General features: G+C 44.0%; 2 protein-coding genes across 2 annotated transcripts in view; one reads left to right on the top strand and one right to left on the bottom strand.

The window, feature by feature from the left end:
* Window positions 1-23685, bottom strand: part of LOC139752869 (glucoside xylosyltransferase 2-like) — a 172682-nt gene that overhangs the window by 89033 nt on the left and 59964 nt on the right. The window lies entirely within an intron of this gene.
* LOC139752866 (organic cation transporter protein-like) overlaps window positions 19928-23685 on the top strand; it is a 54696-nt gene continuing 50938 nt past the window's right edge. The window contains 1 exon segment of the mRNA XM_071668863.1: window positions 19928-20615. Within this exon segment, the coding sequence (XP_071524964.1) occupies window positions 20469-20615 (147 nt within the window). The 5' untranslated portion in view covers window positions 19928-20468.

Here is a 23685-nt window from a genome sequence, read left to right as displayed (position 1 = left end):
TATGGCAACTGACGGAAAAGACATGCATTATACAATGGAAGATTGTCTGTCATAATTCCCTTTGGACAGAGGAAGGACAGAACACTCTCAAGGGATCTAAATAACACCTTCTGTGCTGAAGAACAACACGAGAACAAGAAGGTTCATGTTCTACCTCGTACGGAGAGATGTTCTAAGACAGACCACTTTACGTAAAACTTCCATTTCTCTGGTTATATCAAACCACCATCGCGTGTCCCTACACAGCAAAGTTCGCGGTGTACTTCGGCTTGTGAAGTTGTGATCATGTCCTTCCTCTTATGTCCTTCCTCTTATCGGTCGAGGTGTGTTGTTGGCTGTGGCCATGAATATCGGCGGCGGGGCAGAATGAGGAACCTGGTCACAAAGAAGATGGTAATGTTGTGTGTGTGTGAGGGAGGAGGAGGAGGAGGAGGGTTAAGTTTTTGGCTCCTGACGCCGTCTGTACGTACCCTGGCGCTCTCTGCCAGGTCTTACGTCACCCTACTAACGCGCGCGCGCAAGTGCTCGGAAAAAAAAAGCACCTACACACACACACACACACACACACACGTCCGTACACACATAGAGGCATAGAGACGCACATACACGCACGTACGTATGTAATCCTTGCTACTGCGTTCATTAGGGTATACAAGAGCGTCTATGGTCATCCTTCGTCAGGAGTGAACCTCGTCCAACATCCTGGCGGAGGAGGACGCTGGTAGGTCTTGGGTCCAAGGAGCCTTTCTTCGCGCCCAGAGCGAGAGTGTGTCAGCCCTGGAGGTGGACTTGTGGGTGATTGGCTGCTGCTATACGCGCTTCAACAAGGCTCGGTGTCGTGAGCATAAGGCTCTGGTTCAGTGCCTGGTACGATGCGTCTACACCCTTAAGATGTGAACGAGTCTGGGGAAAGGTTTAGTTCATCTTGTATGTCTAGAAGCCACTGGTTAACCCCAGGGCTCGGCATCCGTTCCCTTTACGCAACTGAGCGAGTCTATGGACGAACGAGGGTGGGAGACGACCCCTTAAACTCACTGTGAACGAGTGGAGAGAATGGATGAGACCTTTCATGATTAATGTTGTCTATTATTCACTAAGGGCTCCATCCTACCTCCAGCAGACCACAAGTCTTTAAACCTGTTGGCTCTCGCCCTTTCCGTATCTGTCGCTAACGTGTTGATCTCTAGTGTGAGTATTGTACATACAAACGTCATCTGACCATTACATCTGCACGATCACGGAAGCCGACCATCGCTTCGTCCCGCTGAGTACCGCTACACTACACACACACACACACACACACACACACACACAGCTGACGTACCCTAGCGTTCACAACCCCCCACCCCCCCACCCCACATCAGGAGTTGATAAAGGCTTGGGATGAGCGGGGTCATCAATTACGACAGCTCTAACCTCTGCAGGACTCGACCTCACGAAGTGATTCGCGAAATGAGGATAAAACACACTACAGGGGAGAGAATCTCCGACGCTGCAACACTTGGAAGAGTGCGACATCAAGCAGATGTACGGGAACGTGTGAGAGTTGAATGGTTGGAGGAAGGAAATTATCTCTCGTCTCTTTATTGTCATTCACCTCTACGATGAGAAGACACTTAGAGATGACGAATGACTCGTACCATAGCACTTCCTGTCTCCCAGCCGACTTTCCTGACCCAACACACCTCCGTGAGTCAGAACCAAAACGGCGGTCACATACAATCCAAGTTAGGTGTTCCACCACAACCACCACTGATTGGTCTATGAAACTCTCCACGGAGGTCTTCTCCTTCAGGTAACTAGGTCCCTTTTTTCTATCGTGTCACCACAACCACCACTGACTGGCCTATGAAAATTCTACAGAGGTCTTCTCCCTCAGGTAACCATACCCCTTTCTTCTGTCGTCTCACCACAACCACCACTGACTGGCCCATGAAACTCTCCACGGAGGTCTTCTCCTTCAGGTAACCAGGTCCCTTTCTTCTATCGTCTCTGCTTGCCTCCATCAATCAAAGTGTGTCCTCCCACCGGTCGGAAAACGTCCTAAGTCCCCACTACTTCAGCCAACAAGGCGACCATCTCTCAGTGAAATACTATGCAATTCCATCAACCAGACAGCCAGCTTATTCTGGAAACGTTTTGGGTTTAATTTACCTTAAACAGACCTTACCAATTCCATAGACCTTCTAGTGTATGGGGATATGAAAACCTCCTCTACCGCCTCTGCCTCGTTTACTTCGAAGACTTTATTCATCGCAGCCAAGAGAGACGCAAGACCTCTGTTGTGGCTTTCTCGCATTCGTAGAATTCACCAAAGGCTTCAACCTGGCGATCCTTAACACCACCGCCTGTCTGGGACTGAGGAGAAGTCTCATAGACTACAGACTTCCTCAGCGGGCGTCGTCAGGTTGAGACGCTCCTGATGGACCATTTCCAAACCCAACTTGCAAGTCTCTCGACTATGAAGTCCTGTAAGACCCATCTGGCCCACTGCCAATGACGTCGCCATCAGGCAGAAGAAGATAGTGTTCCTATAGATACTCTTCTAACCCTATGCCACCTTATACTATCTCACTAGGTCAAAGGCCTCTCCAGGTCATCTCGTCCGCCAAACTTCTCAGTCCCACATTGGACGATAAATCAAGTTAGGAGGAGCAATCTAACCCACTGTCATGATCAGAGTTTAACAACTTATCGTCTGTGTATTCTTCGTAAACTCGAGACACAAGTATCCTTTGCTCTTAATCACATGAACAGTTACATTACTCTTATTCCTCCAAAACTCGCCTACGCTTCTGTCGTCTGGTCTTCCTCCCTTATCCACCACGCGCCCCCTTGAATACATGGTATGTAAAATCACCCTCAGTCCCTCTTACAGCACCTTGTCAATAAGGCTCATTCAGTACAATGGTCCTCCCGACTTTCTTCAACCATCACCTGAACTTCATTCAATCGTTCCGGGTGAGGGGGGGGGGGGGGGGGGCTATTGTCCAAAACATGTTGTGTACAATCACATGTTTACCAAATGGCGTCCTAGCTTCGTCTCTTCGATGTATATCAACTGACTGTTATATTTCTCTCTTGTATCTCCCCTGATGATGTGATTATTACATGAAAGTACACTTGGTAACTTTTCGTGTTTCATTTTCCCCGTGGACTTATAGGAAAGTTAAGAGTAAATGTGAATGAGAGCAAGGTTATTAGGTACAGTAGGGTTGAGGGTCAAGTCAATTGGGAGGTGAGTTTGAATGGAGAAAAACTGGAGGAAGTGAAGTGTTTTAGATATCTGGGAGTGGATCTGGCAGCGGATGGAACCATGGAAGCGGAAGTGGATCATAGGGTGGGGGAGGGGGCGAAAATTCTGGGGGCCTTGAAGAATGTGTGGAAGTCGAGAACATTATCTCGGAAAGCAAAAATGGGTATGTTTGAAGGAATAGTAGGTTCCAACAATGTTGTATGGTTGCGAGGCGTGGGCTATGGATAGAGTTGTGCGCAGGAGGATGGATGTGCTGGAAATGAGATGTTTGAGGAAAATGTGTGGTGTGAGGTGGTTTGATCGAGTGAGTAACGTAAGGGTAAGAGAGATGTGTGGAAATAAAAAGAGCGTGGTTGAGAGAGCAGAAGAGGGTGTTTTGAAGTGGTTTGGGCACATGGAGAGAATGAGTGAGGAAAGATTGACCAAGAGGATATATGTGTCGGAGGTGGAGGGAACGAGGAGAAGAGGGAGACCAAATTGGAGGTGGAAAGATGGAGTGAAAAAGATTTTGTGTGATCGGGGCCTGAACATGCAGGAGGGTGAAAGGAGGGCAAGGAATAGAGTGAATTGGAGCGATGTGGTATACCGGGGTTGACGTGCTGTCAGTGGATTGAATCAAGGCATGTGAAGCGTCTGGGGTAAACCATGGAAAGCTGTGTAGGTATGTATATTTGCGTGTGTGGACGTATGTATATACATGTGTATGGGGGGGGGGGGGTTGGGCCATTTCTTTCGTCTGTTTCCTTGCGCTACCTCGCAAACGCGGGAGACAGCGACAAAGTATAATAATAAAATAAAAAATAATATATATATATATATATATATATATATATATATATATATATATATATATATATATATATATATATATGTATATATAGACATATATCTTGACGATGTGGAATAAAGAGGTGAAGGAGAAACACACTTTTTGCGTCGACATTTCGGGACAAGCTGGTCCTTAAGTCGAGTGCCAACCACAGTGAGATATCAAGTTCATCTATCTATACCCTGGCTGGTCTTCTATTCGCATCGTTCTCCTTCTCCCATTGGCTAGACTGGTCCTCAAGCCCCGCCCTTAGACTTGACGACCACTCTGGTGTCGCAAAACGACCCAAAAATCGACAAGGGCCGACCTAGTTTTTAAGAAATATTCCATTCGCAAGTGCGCAGCTTCCAGAGTCTTCCTTGCCCTTCTATCCGACCGACTGTACAACACTTGGGCACCGTCATCCTTGAGAAGACGCACCTCTTCTAGTACACTTGTACCACGAGAGCTTTAGACCTTCTATGGTTTCTTAGGTCTCCTGTGTGATCAGTCACTCATCTTCCTAACACACACGTCCGTCCTGTTTCACCGAATGGGTTTCTCGGCATACACTCCAGGAATATTTATATCTATCTATCTATCTATCTATCTATAAATAAATATATATATATATATATATATATATATATATATATATATATATATATATATATATATATATATATATATATATATATATTATATATATATATATATTTTTTTTTTTTTTTTGTTCTATTATTCTTTGTCGCTGTCTCCCGTTTTGCGAGGTAGCGCAAGGAAACAGACGAAAGAATGGCCCAACCCATCCACATACACATGTATATACATACACGTCCACACGCGCACATATACATATCTATACATTTCAACGTATACATACATATATGTACATACATATACATATATACACATGTACATAATTCATACTTGCTGCCTATATTCATTCCCGTTGCCACCTCGCCACACATGAAATGACAACCCCCTCTCCCCGCACACGCGCGAGGTAGCGCTAGGAAAAGACAACAAAGGCCACATTCGTTCACACTCAGTCTCTAGCTGTCATGTATAATGCACCGAGACCACAGCTCCCTTTCCACATCCAGGCCCTTCCATGGTTTACCCCAGATGCTTCACATGCCCTGGTTCCATCCATTGACAGCATGTCGACCCCGGTATACCACATCGTTCCAATTCATTCAGTTCCTTGCACACCTTTCACCCTCCTGCATGTTCAGGTCCCGATCCCTCAAAATCTTTTTCACTCCATCCTTCCACCTCCAATATGGTCTCCCACTTCTCGTTCCCATCACCTCTGACCCATATATCCTCTTTGTCAATCTTTTCTCACTCATTCTCTCCATGCGACCAAACCATTTCAAGACACCCTCTTCCGCTTTCTCAACCACACTCTTTTTATTACCACACATCTCTCTTACCCTTTCATTACCTACTCGATCAAACCACTTCACACCACATCTCATTTCCAACATATCCACCCTCCTCCGCACAACCCTATCTATAGCCCACGCCTCGCAACCATATAACATTATTGGAACCACTATTCATTCAAAAATACCCATTTTTGCTTTCCGAGATAATGTTCTCGCCATACACACATTTTTCAACTATCCGAGAACTTTCTCCCCCTCCCCCCACCCTATGACTCACTTCAGCTTCCATGGTTCCATCCACTGCCAAATCTACTCCCAGATATCTAAAACTCTTCATTCCTCAAGTTTTTCTCTATTCAAACTTACCTCCCAGTTAACTTGTCCCTCAACCCTACTGTACCCAATAACCTTGCTCTTATTCACATTTACTCTCAGCTTTCTTCTTTCACACACTTTACCAAACTCAGTCACCAGCTTCTGCAGTTTCTCACCCGAATCAATCACCAGCGGTGTATCTTCAGCGAACAACAACTGACTCACTTCCCAAGCCCTCTCATCCACAACAGACTTCATACTTGCCCCTTTCTCCAAAGCTCTTGCATTCACCTCTCTAACAACCCCATCCATAAACAAATCAAACAACAATGAAGACATCACACACCCCTGCTGCAAACCGACATTCACTGAGAACCACTCACTTTCCTCTCTTCCTACTCGTACACATGCCTTACATCCTCGATAGAAACTTTTCACTGCTTCCAGCAACTTGCCTCCCACACCATATACTCTTAATACCTTCCACAGAGCATCTGTATCAACTCTAGCATATGCCTTCTCCAGATTCATAAATGATACATACAAATCCATTTGCATTTCTAATTATTTCTCACATACATTCTTCAATGCAAACACCTGATCCACACATCCTCTACCACTTCTGAAACCATACTGCTCTTCCCCAATCTGATGCTCTGTACATGCCTTCACCCTCTCAATCAATGCCCTCATGTATAATTTCCCAGGAATACTCAACAAATTTACACCTCTGTAATTTGAGCACTCACCTTTATCCTCTTTGACTTTGTACAATGGCACTATGCAAGCATTCCGCCAATCCTCAGGCACTTCACCATGAGCCATACATACACTGAATATCCTCACCAACCAGTCAACAACACAGTCACCCCATTTTTTTTTTAATAAATTCCACTGTAATACCATCCAAACCCGCCGCCTTATCGGCTTTCATCTTCCGCAAAGCTTTCACTACATCTTCTCTGTTTACCAAATCATTCTCCTTGACCCTCTCACTTCGCACACCACCTAGACCAAAACACCCTATATCTGCCACTCTATCATCTAACACATTCAACAAACCTTTAAAATACTCACTCCATCTCCTCACTTCATCACTACCTGTTATGACCTCCCCACTTGCCCCCTTCACCGATGTTCCCATTTGTTCTCTTATCTTACCACTTTATTTACCTCCTTTATTTTCCTCCTTCTATCTTTATACATATTCGCCATTTCCCGCGTTAGTGAGGTAGCGTTAAGAACGCTTAGCTTCCTCCAATTATTTTCCATTCAAACTTACACCCCGACTAATCTGTCCTTCAGTCATGCTAGACCTAACAATCTTGCTTTTATTCACATCTACCTCCCTAACCACTCCATCCATAAACATACTAAACAACCATGGTGACATCACACACCCCTGCCGCAGACCGACCTTCATTGGGAACCAATCACTCTCCTCACTTCCTACTCGTACACACGCTTTACATCCTTGATAAAAACTTCTCATTGCTACTAGTAGCTTACGTCCCACACCGTATATCCTTTAGACCTTCCATATGGCATCTGTATCATCCCTATCATATGGTTTTTCCAGATACATAAATGCCACATCAAATAACTCTGCACAAACATTCTTTAAAGCAAATTTCTGATCCACACATCCTCTACCATTTCTGAAGCTACACTGCTCCTCTCCAATCTCATGCTCTGTACATGCCTTCATCCTCTCAGTTAATACCTTCCCATTCATATTACCAGGTATACTCAACAAACTTATATCTCTGTAGTTTAAACACTTACCATTATCTCCCTTGCCTTTACACACTGGCACTATACATGTATTCCACCAATCCTTAGGCACTTCACAATGATCCAAGGATACATTGAAACTCTTACTAACCAATCAACAACTCAATCACCCGCTTTCTTCATAAATTCGATTGCAATACCATCCACTCCAGCCGCCTTGGTACATTTAATCTTCCGCAAAGCTTTCACTTCTCTCTTCACCAAACCACTCTCCATGACTCTCACACTTCGCATACCACCCCAACCCAAACACCCTACATCTGCTACCATGTCATCAAATACATTCAACAGTCCTTCAAAATACTCCCATCATCTCTCCTCACTTCATCACTACCTTTTATCAATTCCTCTTGTGCCTTATGCCCACATTCCTATTTGTTTTCTTTTTTCTCGCAAATTATTTACCTTTTTCTAAAACATCTTATTCTCTTTAAAAGTTACAGATACTTGCTCACTCCAACCACCATTTGCCCTTTTTTTCAACCCCTGTATCTTCCCCTCTTCCCCTTGATCTCCTGCCTATTTCCCTTAGACATCTCCCAGACATTATTCTTGTTCCCTGTAAGTACCAACCAAACGCCTCTCTTTTCTCTTTTACTAGCTACTTTACTTCTTCATCCCACTCACTACCCTATTTAATCTGCCCACCTCCCACCTTTCGCATGCCACATGCATCTCTTTCACATGCCACCACGTCTTCCCTCAATACCTGCCATTCCTCACTCATTCTCCTTATTCCATGTAACCTCTCACGTTTTGCCATTCTACACTCAATTTCTTTGATATTTCGTCACTCAAGTCTTATTTCCAAGCTCATTTACTCTCACCACTCTCTTCTCATCGACATTGTTTCCTCTTTTCCGAAAACCTCTACAAATCTTCACCCTCGCCTCCACAAGACAGTGATCAGGCTGCCATCTGCACCTCTCAGCACAATTACATTAAAAAGCCCCTCTTTCACACGCCTATCAATCAATATGTAATCCATTAATGCCCGTTGGCCATATCTCCTACTCACAAACTTGTGCATGTCCCTCTTTATAAATCAGGTATTCCCAATCACCAGCCCTTTTTCAGAACTCACCTCCACAAGATGCTCAACCATTTCCATTGATAACACTGAATATTCAATGCCCCCCAATCATACCCTCACCTGCTTCATCACTTACCTTCGGATCACCCATCATTAATACCAGATCTTTCACGTCAAAATGGCTGACACACTCACTCAGCTGCTCCCAAAATACGTCCCTCTCATGATCTTTCTTTTCATGATCAGGTGCATAAGCACTAATAATCATCCATCTCTCGCCATGCACTTTCAGTTTAACCCACATCAATATAGAATTTACTTCCCTATACTCTATCACACACTGCCACAACTCCTCCTTCAGGAGTATTGCTACCCTTTCCTTAACTCTTGTCCATTGACTTCATTCCTAAGACATTTCTAAATCATTTTTCCTCTTTACCCTTGAGCTTTATTTCAGTCAAAGCAAGAATATCCAGCTTTCTTTCCTCAAACATACTACCTATCTCTCCTCTCTTCTTATCTTCGAGGAGGATGAGCACTTAATGCTTTACTCATCATATTGTTCCTCCTTCTAGAAATTGAAATACAAGAAGGGGAGGGTTTCCAGCCCCTACTCCCGCCCCCGTTAGTTGCCCTCTACGTCACACAGGGAACACGGAAGTAGAATCCTTTCTCACGTACCCCAGGGGGTATATGTACACACACACATATATATATATATATATATATATATATATATATATATATATATATATATATATATATATATATATATATATATATATATATATATATATATATATATATATATATATATATATATATATATATATATGTGTGTGTGTGTGTGTGTGTGTGTGTGTGTGTGTCTGTGGGTGTGTTTGTACCCACAGACAACCTCAATCTACCTTGTTACATAAAAGCTTGAATACCTGGCACCACACACACACACACACACACACACACACACACACACACACACACAGAGTACCAAGGTAATCGAATGAATTTGCCCTCAAGGTTAAGATGTTGGAGGGACACGCCTTAAAGACACCACAACTCATACTCTCTCTCTCTCTCTCTCTCTCTCTCTCTCTCTCTCTCTCTCTCTCTCTCTCTCTCAACCCCCCTCCCCCCCCAAGCGGCAGCAGCTTTGTTGGGCCCAGCCTAACATTGCCAGGGACTAAGCAGTGTAACTCCGAGGTCAGGTTACATTGAGGCGTCTGTTGTTCGACACTTACTTCATCGTCGGTCCAGGCAGAGCGCGCCTACTAACTCAACCATACGCGGTAGTTCGATAGGCAATCGTAGTGGTATGAAGGCTACAATCAGACTTCACGTTGGGAGAAGCAGATACGGTTACTGCCACTGTATGCAGATGACGCTGTGTTGGTACTTAAAGAAACTGATGGGTTGGTTCAAAGACTATCTTATTTTCTAGAAAGTGGATGCTTGAAAATGAATGAGAATCAAATACACTTAGGAGGAGTTAGATGATATCAGAGTGTAAGATTAACCTTCACGGTGAAGAACTGAAGGCTGTGGTTAATCTTACGTATACATTCTTGCAAACCTGATGTGGTGTCCTGGAAGGACACAGAATTGGCGTCGCACCGAAAATGCGTAGATGTTTTTGGACCCGCTTCTGCTTAACCCCAGAATGTATATAATCTACCCTTGAGGGCTGGTTGGGGGAGGGTACCGGATGGGGGGGGAGGACGGTCTTTACGACCGACGTAACACCTGGGCGTCGTAAAAAGGGGCAATTAAGAGGGGCGGGTGCCGGAAAAGGGGTGAAGGGTGGGGCTTTAAGTACCTTTCCCTCAGGCAAGAGAATAAGATTCAATGCGTCGTGCATGAAAGAAGAGGATATACGATATATGGACGTCTTCCTCAAGTCCATATAAGTCGGATAGATAGATAGATAGATAGATAGAGAGTAAGAATTATAGTGATGATTGAACTTGCGTCATATAGTTGGATATACGGGAGGGGGGACAGATGGAGTGAGGGTTGAAGATGTGAAAGAGGTTCACGGGGCGTGAGGAAGTCATAAGAAATACCCATAGATGAAAGTCTCTGAGGATGATACGACCATTTAGGACGTATTGCAGATAAGAGATTAGACAAACGAAACATATATAGCAGCACAGAAGGGATGGGGAGAAGAGGTAGTAGACCTCTGAGAAGAGAGATAGATAGATAGACGTAGCGAGAGAAATGATGAGGGGTTGGGAGATGCCGAAGACAAGGATGTTAGAGAGGAAGAGATGGGAATCAGAGGCACGAGTGGAGACGGTGGTCCAACTTGACGATAAGTGGGAAAGCGAGAAGAAAAAAAACTATCTCATAATTGTGGAAAGTTCAGGACTCGCTCTTCATCCACTGGGCATACAGGCGTTGAGGTTGTGTGTTTGTGATGCCTGGAAGGCTCAGTGTGCCTCTTCCACATTTAGGTTGATGAAGGGAGTAATGATAGACAGATGGATGGATTAAGGTGTTAAGAGAACGTACAAGAATTATGATGATAGACAGATAGATAGATTAAGATGTTAAGAGGAAGTACAAGAATTATGATGATAGACAGATAGATAGATTAAGATGTTAAGAGGAAGTACAAGAATTATGATGATAGACAGATAGATAGATTAAGATGTTAAGAGGAAGTACAAGAATCATGATGATGAACAGATAAATAGATTAAGATGTTAAGAGGAAGTACAAAAATTATGATGATGAACAGATAAATAGATTAAGATGTTAAGAGGAAGTACAAAAATTAAAAGTAGCTATAATGTGACGTCACATTAAGATTCTCATACAAGACTCTTCAACCTTAAGAAACCTAAAACCCTTTTTAAGAATCCTTTAAGGGAAGAAGAAGAAGAAACGGGACATTTGTAGTGTTATCTGACACATCCAGAATAGTGACCAGTTCCTCATAATGCAAGAGGTGATCCTCGAACCAAGGAGACTGCAAAGGTTTAACTATAGAACACGAGAGAGAGAGAGAGAGAGAGAGAGAGAGAGAGAGAGAGAGAGAGAGAGAGAGAGAGAGAGAGAGAGAGAGAGAGAATGAGAATGAGAGAGAGAGAGAGAGAGATGAGAGAGAGAGAGAGAGAGAGAGAGAGAGAGAGAGAGAGAATGAGAATGAGAGAGAGAGAGAGAGAGAGAGAGAGAGAGAGAGAGAGAGAGAGAGAGAGAGAGGAGAGAGAGAGATGAGAATGAGAGAGAGAGAGAGAGAGAGAGAGAGAGAGAGAGAGAGAGAGAGAGAGAGAGAGAGAGAGAGAGAGAGAGAGAGAATGAGAATGAGAGAGAGAGAGAGAGAGAGAGAGAGAGAGAGAGAGAGAGAGAGAGAGAGAGAGAGAGATGAGAGAGAGAGAGAGAGAATGTGAATGAGAGAGAGAGAGAGAGAGAGAGAGAGAGAGAGAGAGAGAGAGAGAGAGAGAGAGAGAGAGAGACATCGTAGAAAACCAAGGGAGAATTGCACTGGCACTTACATCCATCCATCTACAGTGACACTCACCTCCACAACGTAGACTGGATGTGGATGTGTCTTCAACTCAGGTCAAAAAAAAAAAGAAAAAAAAAAAAAAAGAACTTGGACAACGTGATCAACAAAATTCTTCTTGAGGGTACAGTGGTTAAGCAGAGCACCAGTGCACAAACTGGTTCCTGGATCGTTGTACCATCAAATGACGTAAGAAACACGTCAAACAAGTGTGTGTGGGGGGGAATGTGTACCTGGTGCATCTTGCTTACTATACAGCTCGGGGTCTCCAGTTAGATTACAGTTATCCTCAACCAAACTACCTATATGTGATTACGTATATGTGCCAATGATTCTATATATGTATGTCTGTATGTATATCTGTCTGTCTGTCCTTTATATATGTGTGGATGTTGAAATGGATATCTGGATGTATGTGTATCTGCCTATATATGCAACTGTGTGTGTGTGTGTGTGTGTGTGTGTGTGTGTGTGTGTGTGTGTGTGTGTGGCTCTTACATCAATCATAGCACAGGATCGTCTCTCAGCTTCACCTCACACACACAAATTGCCTCAGTATTAATGTTCTCATAGCCGTCTATCACCGCGTCCCATCTTCACTGCTTCCCATTTTCTCAGGTTCAATTTCATCGCTGATGCGTCTGGAGGTAATTTTTTTTTTTGGGTGGGGGAGAGTGGGGGATTTTGTGGTGTAACGGCTTGGTGTTGGTGGCCGTGACGCATTCACGGTCGAGCGCATAGGTTCAAATCCTGGTTGTGGTTGACGGTCCACAGTTAACACAGTTGTTCATCCTCCTCTTGTGGCTGGTCGATGAAATGTGTATCAGGCTCAGGCTAGGATGCACACACACACACACACACACACACACACACACACACACATATACATACAGAGAGAGAGAGAGAGAGAGAGAGAGAGAGAGAGAGAGAGAGAGAGAGAGAGAGAGAGAGAGAGAGAGAGAGACAGACAGACAGACACAGACTTAATCAGAGGGCTATGCTTAGGCCATTCAGTTGCCAATACTATCTCACACAACATACAGAAAAAAAATGAAAAGTCCCTCCGCTGGCTGATGGCACTCACAACATTCTTGACTTTCTATTAATAATTTGGTCATTATACGTAAACATGCTCACCTTCATCTGGCGAGCCATTTTGCCTGGACCAAGAATAGCAGAAGTTCCAAGACTGATCCCTAAGGCACGCCACTTTTGACGGCCAGCCGAACTACGAGAGGGGGGGGGGGCTCCTATGACTTGTGTCCTCATATGCACCCAAACATTTCCCTTATTCTTGGTTGTAATATCAACCTTCTTGAACAGCCTCTTGTGGGAAGAATGTGCCACAGTGTCAAAGGCTTTCTGGCCAATCTAGCCACATACAGTCTATCCATCCATCTCTTTTGGCTAAAACGTAACTCATTCTGTTGCAGGAGTCTGAGAAATTCGTTATGCATAACACCCTTTACCTAAAACCATGTTGCCTCTCACTTAACGTAGTTTCTTCTTCGCAGGTATCAGTCCACTGGCTTTCCATTTATTTCTTTTTTTTTAGCTAGAAATTTACAGAGCACACTTGTTAAGGAAGCTTTTGACTGTAGGTTCAGTTGCAATTTCTCGACCTTCTCTCTTAAATATGAACACGACATTTGACCTGTTCCATCTCCTTGTTACTAACATCTTATCCAACGAGAATGTAAGAAGCCTCGCTGGTGTGTCTCCACATTCTATCACTATGTTTGGAAAAGGTCTACCCAGGCAATGAGGGTGGGTATTGATCAAAGTCTATCGACCAGGACGGTTATGTGTTCCCTAACAGCTCCAGGGCTTCGAAAGACCTCTCTTCCCAGGACGATCTGGTTGGTGTTGGTGCTAGAGTGCTGGCCTCTGTGATAACAAGTCTAGGCTTATCATTGAACTCCCTCACGTTTGTCTACATCTTCCTCAACAATGATAACCATCCAGATCCCTTAACTTCCTTAGTTGCTCTGTGGCTGTCAATTTACTCCTGATGAATTATTTTGAAAACCTTTTTTTTGGGGATTTTCTTCTACCTTGTCCATAATATTCTCCTCGAGATCTTTCCTCCTTTTCCTTATATATTACTTTATGTATGTGTGTGTGTGTGTGTGTGTGTGTGTGTGTGTGTGTGTGTGTGTGTGTGTTTGGGATTACTATTTGGGTGTTTACAGGAGAGAGATTTTTATAGTTTTGTTGCCTCATCTCTTAACCTTGTGGCTATATGCGCATCGTATCTTTCCTCATTTGTGTGTGTATATATACACACGTATATACACTCCAACCTCACCCGACGTATATGTCTGTCTGTCTATCTATCTTTCTAGTCTGCGTGTCGTCCCATGTCTGTATGTTGCGTGGGCGCGTGCGTCTGCGTTTTCATTTGTCCTTCTTTGTTTACCAAACACACTCATGCACCTATATTGGTATGTGTGTGAGGCACGCGCCTTGCACCTAATCCTTGACAAACAGCTAGATAGCCCTAGTCAGTGCGAGCCCCAAGTCTATTAAGGTACAGTAGTCATTAGAACGCGAGGCACCAGCTGTCTTTAGCTGTAAGTCACAACACACACCCATCTGCTCCATTGGTCGGGATCAAGAAGAAACTAGGTTCACCTTCACACGCAACATCAAGTTTAGGTTCTTTTATACATGGCTTGAGGTAACCTGTGAAAGATGCTTGAGTCTAGCAGCCCAGCCTTGGGAGACGTATTATTATAATGTTGGTCCATCCAGTGATAACGTCATTCGAGCCCTGAGGTGTTTGAGATAAGAAGGAAACCAGAATGATTTGGATTTATCCGACCATTGCGCGAGTGTAGGCCGCCATGAGGGAGGTGAGAGGTGGGAAGTGATGGAGAGTTTGAGTGAAGGATGAGGAGACGGGATGAGACAGATGTATATAAACACACACAAGAGTAGAAGGGAAGTACTCACTGACCTCCCTACTTACCTACCGACCTACCTACCTATCTACCTACCGACCTACATACCGACCTGCTTACCTACCTACCTACATACCTACATACCTACCTACCTACATACCTGCCTATCTACCTACCTACCTACCTACATACCTGCCTACCTACCTACCTACCTACATACTTACCTTCGCACTTACCCACCTACCTCCGTACCTAACTACTTACCTCCCTACTTACTAACCTACCTCCCTACTTCTATACCTACTTACGTACCTGCCTACCAACCTATCTACCTACCTACCTACCTACTTACCGACCTCTCTACCTACCCATCTCCGTACCTACCTACCAGCCTATCAACCTACCAACTTACCTACCTACCTACCTCCCTACCCTCCTACCTACCTACATGAGAATAACTAGGGCGAGATTCTGTCTGAATGGGTCGAGTCAGGACGGACGTAACGCACAACCCAAGCAAGTCTTGCTTGTTGAGAGAGAGAGAGAGAGAGAGAGAGAGAGAGAGAGAGAGAGAGAGAGAGAGAGAGAGAGAGAGAGAGAGAGAGAGAGAGAGAGAGAACGGAAGAATTGACCAGATTCTTGGCATCCTTGTCAGGCTCTTCAGGGTTGGACAAAGTTAGATAAAACTGGTTCTCGCCGCTGTCGCCCCTCTGCCTGCCAAGTCTCGTGTACATAGTCGTGAGCATTGTAGGTCTGTCTTCAACACAAAACATGTTCTCATCATCGTCGCCGTTTCATGCGCTTGAGAGGTAGCGCCGGGAATAGACGAAACGAGGGAAAAAAAGGCGTCATTCGCTCACATCCATTCAACTAACTGTCATGTATGATATACAGGTACCTCAGCCGTCTCTCCTGTAGTGAGACGCCACAGACCTAACCATAGATTCCTCCGGATGCTTCATCATATGCTTAGGTTCAGTCCACTGACAGCACTTCGCCCCCTGTATACCACATTACTCCAATTTACTCTTTCTCCCGTGCAAGCGATCAGCCATCCTGCATTTTTCACTCTATGCTTCCATCTCTTATAGAATGGAGGGATGGAGTCAAAGATGCTATGAGTTGCTGGGGCTGGGGCCGATGTATATATATATATATATATATATATATATATATATATATATATATATATATATATATATATATATCGTAATATCTACTCTTATGTAGGTGGGTAGGTGAGATAATTTCGTGTCCTGAAATTCGCCTCACCATGTGTAAACAACCCAGGTTCAAATTCCACCACCAGCACACAGGTTTGTACACCTTCTCCCCGCCACGCCCAGAGTACAAACCTCGCCTTCTCCGACGTGGGGGATAAGGAGAGGATGTGCAAACCTGTGTCCTGGCGGGGTAACATGCAGTTTTGTAAGTTTGTTTACGTCCAGTGAACCACGTCACCTCTGTGAAACATGTGGTGAATTGCAGAGTTTCGATGAACGGAATTATCTCAACTGGTAGATAGGTAGGTAGGTAGGTAAGTAAGCAGGTAGGTAAGCAAGCAGGTCGGTAGGTAGGTAGGTATGTAAGTAGGTCGGTAGGTAGGTATGTAGGTAGGTAGGTAGGCAGGGTAGGTAGGTTAGCAGGACGGTATGTAGGTCGGTAGGTAGATAGGTAGGTAGGTCGGTAGGTAAGTAGGGAGGTCAGTAAGTACTTCCCTTCTACTCTTGTATGTGTTTATATACATCTGTCTCATCCCGTCTCCTCATCCTTCACTCAAACTCTCCATCACTTCCCACTTCTCACCTCCCTCATGGCGGCCTACACTCGCGCAATGGTCGGATAAATCCAAATCATTCTGGTTTCCTTCTTATCTCAAACACCTCAGGGCTCGAATGACGTTATCACTGGATGGACCAACATTATAATAATACGTCTCCCAAGGCTGGGCTGCTAGACTCAAGCACACGCGTCTTTACACATTGTATGAGGAAGGTGACACACCACACGGGGCCAAGCCAGCAGCAATCGCGGTTGATCGGACCCGTATGGCGCTCGACCGAATCCTGGGTGTGGTGGAGGTCGACCCACACCCAACCCAGGTGCTCCACCTTCCCTCGGGGCTGGTCGATAAATGGGTACTTGGTTGAGGTTAGCTAGGGTGTGTCTGTGTGCATGCATATATACAGAGGAGTAAAGAGAGGATATGTATATATATATATATATATGGAGGTGCGCGTTTCTATGGACTTTATTCGTACATATATATATATATATATATATATATATATATATATATATATATATATATATATATATATAGATAGATAGATAGATAGATAGATAGATAGATAGATAGATAGATAGATAGATAGATAGATACATAGATACAGACATAAATAGATAGACATATAGGAAAGTTAAGAGACAAGGCAACACGGGTGTAAAACTCTATTCCCGGAAGACGCAAATAGTAATCACACAAGATGGTACGAAAAATCTTGAGAACTGACAGACAGAGCAAGAGGAAAGACCTTGAATTTGCCCACCGTGGCGAAGAGAAGAGCGAGGAAGGTGACCTGACCTCTTACCTTTAAGTCTTTGCATCAAATAGATGACATAGAAGGTGTTCAGTGTTCGACCTCTCTAAGGATAGAACAACCAGAAGACATGACACGAGGCAAAAATACTTGTCGAGTATGATGCGAAAATGTACCATTATCGTATAACAGCGTTGTGTGAATGGAATAGCATGACTGATGATATGGTTAATGTAGACAGCATAGATATATCTAAGGAGCTATAGGGTAGGAGAGAATGGTGAAGAGATGGGGCTCCACGAGTATAAACCTTTCTTCCCATGAGGTACCAAAAGAGGGTCATTTCACACAATGGATGACACATTATATACATAGGAAGAAGGAGGGGGGAAAATAATGATAGGGCTTAGTGAAATGTAGTCTTCATGATCTCTGATGGTGAAGCCATACCTTCCCCCTTTGCCTCACCTCACCCCAGGGATGGCAAGAACCAATCATCCTCTATCATATGACGTTCAAAATAACATGATGGAAGAGGGGGATTGTGGCAAGGTAATAGTGGCGGGAGCAAATATCGTCCCCCTTTTTTCATTAAAGATGATTGAGCAACACGCTCTTACGTTCGTGTAACTATCAATAATAGCAGGAGCTTGTGAGATCATGGTCCCCTCAGTGAGTGAGGGAATGAATACATCTAAAGACAAACTCACTGAGTAAGACGGGATATACAGAGATGCAAAGGAGAGAGAAATAAGGACAAATCAATCTTCAGGAGAGTTAGAGAATACAACAGCATGACCAGACCCATAGAAACATAACATAAGACATAGAAGGCAACGTCTGTGTGGTAGTGGTCAGGTAGATGGCGCTACACTGATGCCCTGGCTGGCCTGCGAGATGTTTTTGTTTTTTTATATCCAGTGGCGCCCTTTCCAAGGTGGGTTTGAAATACACATGTTGGTGTATCGGGAAGAGATTCAGTCCTAAGACCACTGCTAAACCTGATGCATAGAGATACATCCCAGTAGAGACATGTATGTAAATACGTAACATCTGCATGTAGATGACTTGCCAAAGGACACGAACCAGACCTACATATATGTGTGTGTGTATATCAGGAATATTGCTGGATTTGTGGGGAGAAATAGATAATATTCTGAATGACCAGGGCCCTCAGAGATATGGGAGAGCTAATGAAACTCATATCGACACTTTAAGATAATCATAGATTATGACTATCACCTTACGAGAAGGTAAATAACTGTGTTCTTTATATGTTAGAAAGACTTGGAGGTCGACAGAGCAAGTTGCCTCTCCTCAGAGCACAACAGTGGGAAAGATGTAGTGGAGGCGACTCATCACTCCTATCAAAAGACATTCCCTTCACAAACATTGAAAGAAGATGTTTCAGAACTTCATCCGTGAGGTTTGAGTGCTCAAACTGTAATCAACATCATTTATTGTGTTACCTGAAGTCCTTAAGTCTCCCTTCTCCTATCTACCCACTCTATCAGTTCCTCCACCTCCCCCTAAATAATCTATTTGCCCCATAATACACCATCTCTCAGAACTAGTCTTCAGCTCACAGCGCCACCTGCCTACGATGGTGATGTGGATTCAGTAGTGTCTCACACTGGGTGATTTACCTCCAGCTAGTGTTGCGTGGGGGTGAGGCGTCGTGTGTACAGTGACCAAGAAACTATGGAGGATTGTGAAGAGGGTTGTGTCTACTTCATTCATTCTACTGAAAGATTTGGAGCTTTGACACAGAGAGAGAAAATTTGTCCAGAAAACTAAACAACTGCAAGAATGAGGTATGTGTGTGTGTGTGTGTGTGTGTGTGTGTGTGTGTGTGAGTGTGTGTGTGTGTGTGTGTGTGTGAAGAAGAAGAAGCTGGTACATTAAGTATTCTCGAAGACTACGTCCCTTTGCGTTCGTCCATTTAACACACAATAATCTTAGCGAAATCTCCTCCAGATGTTACCAAGCACAACACGTCACCTTCCCACAAGTAAACAAACTCCTGCGCTCTTGAACCCGACTGTGTTACGGTGTGTCACCCCCCCCCCCCGACTCGCCACTACCCCCCCCCCCCCGACTCGCCACTACCCCTCCCCCACCCCCGACACGCCACTACCCCTCCCCCACCCCCCGACTCGCCACTACCCCTTATGCTATCAGTGAGTACGACGTGAGCCACCAGAGGGCGTTAGAGGATTGCCCATGTGACTTTTGTTGTTAGGATGTGGGCCCCCCCTCCCCCCTCACCCACGTGTGTGTGTGTGTGTGTGTGTGTGTGTGTGTGTGTGTGTGTCCCTCTCCCTCCCACATCCACACCTCTCCCCCACGTCCCTCTCCCCGCCCCTCACCCCAGCACCGCCGACCCTCCCACCAACCCACACCCCCTCTCTCCTCTCTCTCTCCCCCACACACCACGCAAGTGCCCAGTCTTCTGTGGGCCTTGGTATCAGTCAGTATCATTTCCACATTTTGGCGAGACCGCGTAGCGGGTGCTCACACCCCCCTCGTACAAGTCGCTTCGTCCCGCTGCTCGCCGTAAAGGGGGTGCCGAGGTAAACAAAACCCCCCTCCATAACTTGGAATTCTATATTAACCGCGTCAGGAGCCTCCTGCCGAAGAGGTGGTGTTACGGACCCAGAGGCACACCACCACCTCCTTCTCTCCCTGAGACGCTCACGGAACCCCACCACTTCACCATAGTGTTGAGTGCTGCCGTCAGTCAAGAAGTGCCCTTCTGTGCCTCACTCTCTCTCTACATAGACCTCCCACCAAAGAAGACCACCTTCGCCACTTCCCTCCTCCTCCTCCCCCATCAGTAACAGACGTGACAGTGTGTTTGACCACAGATAACTCCTGTCATCAGCCCGTGTCTGCCCAGGGCCCTTGACCGGTGATGGCCCGGGATACGCAGAAAATGGGGAAGGGCGTCGAGCCTCCAGGAGATGAAGACACGGAGGCCCCAATGCAGAAGACGCCCCTCACACCCATCCACCACCCGGGAGATGAAGAGGATCCGGAGAAGATCAAGTTAGCGCTACAGGTAAGGTCCCTCAACCCCTACATCTCACCATGTATTGTGTCGACAGGTTAGAGTCGTATGTATCCTCACTCACACGCTCACGCAAAGACAAAATTTCAGTGAGGAAGGGGAGAACGTACGGAACGTTTTCTATCGAAGGGGGGCCCTCAACCCCGCATGTAAACATAATGGCGTTGCCAAAGTTGGCACGAGGACTGCTCACTTCTGGTGTGCAACCCACGCTAACCTGCGCATCCAGCTTTGTTGTGTGTGATACACACACACACACACACACACCATCTGATGGTGGCAACCATCAGAATAGCTTTCAGGTACGTGTACAGGGAATCATCTATCACTAGGTTCATTTTCCTACATAAGAGCAAAACTCGAATATGCTTCTCAGGTTCAGTCACCTCGCCTGAGGATGACATAGAGCTGGTAGAGAAGGTCTAGAGGAGGGCAATCAAGATAGTAGCGAAATTATGAAACCTGAGTTATGGGTGAAGGCTATCTAGATTTACCACACCGTGGAAGAGAGAAGAGTGAGGGATGACCTGATCACAACCTTGAGTTATCAAAAGAGACCGAAGACGTGGTCGATTCTCCGACGAGAGATGTGGGAGAACAGAACAAATCAGAAAACATACAGGGAAATGAATCAAGAAACTTGTTCAAAAGGGGCTTGAAGAACTTTTACAGTGTGAGACTGTTGGATGAATGTGAGAATAGAATAACCTGAGCGAAAATGTGGTTACGGCAAAGAACCTACGCGTAATATGAAGACAAATTGTATAACAATGTTCAGGAGGTCGGACACCTACGTGTGAAAAACTCCCTCTCCATACATACGTATATGATAAAGGGTAAAGATAATTATGCTCACCGACCATTTAAGTTACTTTATATAGTATAAGTATGGTATATGAAAGAGACGAATGCGTTAAACTATAATCTTATAAAAAAAAAAACACAATACATTATGGCATATGAAAAAAAAAGTTTTCATGGGAAAAAATATAAGAGCTTTATTCTAGTAGTGATATCTTTAAGTAATAACCGTCAAAAAACAAAAGCATAACTGAATGAAACGACATATCTTGAGTTTTAGATTATAATAGTAGATTCCATATATATATATATATATATATATATATATATATATATATATATATATATATATATATATATATATATATATATATGATAAAGGGTACGTAGTAATACCCTTGTATAAGCAGACATCTGAGCTTGTTTGAGCACATGGCATCCTTATCTCAACCGATTTAGATAAAGAAATGATATCAGAAAGATACATTCTGGTCATCGACTTTACCAACAATAAATCATTAAATTGTTAATCGTAACTCAAAAACTTTTCCACGACTACCAGTGAATATGTATACCCACAAACAGCTGCTGACCTCAATATATATATATATATATATATATATATATATATATATATATATATATATATATATATATATGTATATATATATATATATATATATTCCTATGAGTCCACGTGGAAATGAAACACGATAAATTCCCAAGTGCACTTTCGTGTAATAATCACATCATTTATATATTACAGATGGAAAAATGGAGTGAAAAGGGTTTTGAGTGCTTGGAGAGTGAACATGGTATACGGGGGGGAGACATTTTTTTTTTTTTTTTTTTTCTTTACGTTGGACGCTTCAGTCAAGGACAAAAGTCTACATCAAGGCCTGACCTAAGTTGAAATTTAGAAAGAATCATGAAGGAGAAAAAGAAGAAACAATGTAAAGCATTTACGAATTATGGAGGACGTGAAAAAAACATGATTTTTGAAATGTACCAGGTCATAGTCATTGGGAAAGCCATGAGAAGGTAGAGAGTTCCAAAGCTTCGAAGTGTATGGGAAGAAGCAGTTATCAAAACGGCCCAACCTTGAGTTCCCAACGGCCACACAGTAATCATGGGACACAACAGCTTGCCGATAATTGCGTGGTCTAGCGAGTGGTGGGGGTACACAAGCAGCAAGCTCTCGGGAGCAAAAACTAAAGTAATACCTTTTTGAAGAAGGCGCAGGACAATGGGGTCAAGTTTGGAAAGTAGCCTGGAAGAGTATATAAATCGGATCGCTTTCGACTCAACTTTGTCAAGTATATATATCTTTTCTTTTCCTTTCATACTTTTCGCCATTTCTCGCGTTAGCAAAGTAGCGTTAAGAACAGAGGACTGGACCTTTGAGGGAATATCCTCACCTGGCCCCCTTCTTTTGGAAAATTAGAAGAAAAAAAAAACGAGAGGGAAGGATTTCCAGCCCCCCGCTCCCTTCCCTTTTAGTCGCCTTCTACGACACGCAGGGAATACGTGGGAAGTATTCTTTCTCCCCTACCCCCAGAGATAATATATATATATATATATATATATATATATATATATATATATATATATATATATATATATATATATATATATACATATCGTTATCAGTGGCGCTAAATACCATAATCCTGCACTTGCTTTCACATCTACTGCCTCTATATAGCCATGAGTCTTCGATGACAGGTACTGCACAAGATATCCCCTTCATACAAACTTCCTCAAAAAGAAGTCTTGACAAATAGCTGGCTCAATGAGTTCCAAATAAGCGCAAGATCAATGATAATCATACGGTGCGCGCGTGACAGTAGGGCAAAATAGTGTTGTTGATCAAGATGGATATTCGGTGAGCGTTGCGCACCAGCCTTGTTCTAAGTACAAACTCCCGTCGTAGATGCTCGTAAGGTAACGTAGGAGGAGGATTGCATGCTCGCCCTCTCGTAGCTCACACGTACCGACTGTCTTTGTGATCGACTGGATGGTGTCTCGACTCGACCTGTCCTCAACTCTCTCATTGTAAACATTTCCTCTTTTTTTGTCTTATTTTCTTCATTCCATCTGTATTCCTGAATCTCATTCAATCCTCTGTTCAATCAACACCACTTAACAAGCTCCTTCTCTAAGATCTGTAACCTTTTGTATCACTGGGAAGGGGCTCCACCTCGGCTAGTGTCAACGCTTTCCTTCATCCAGTGTGTCCTCTTTGCTGCAGCTTCTCGCG

Source organism: Panulirus ornatus, chromosome 13, assembly GCF_036320965.1.
Source record: "Panulirus ornatus isolate Po-2019 chromosome 13, ASM3632096v1, whole genome shotgun sequence".
In the NCBI taxonomy this organism is placed as follows: Eukaryota; Metazoa; Arthropoda; class Malacostraca; order Decapoda; family Palinuridae; genus Panulirus; species Panulirus ornatus.
This window is presented reverse-complemented; position numbering and strand designations above follow the sequence as displayed.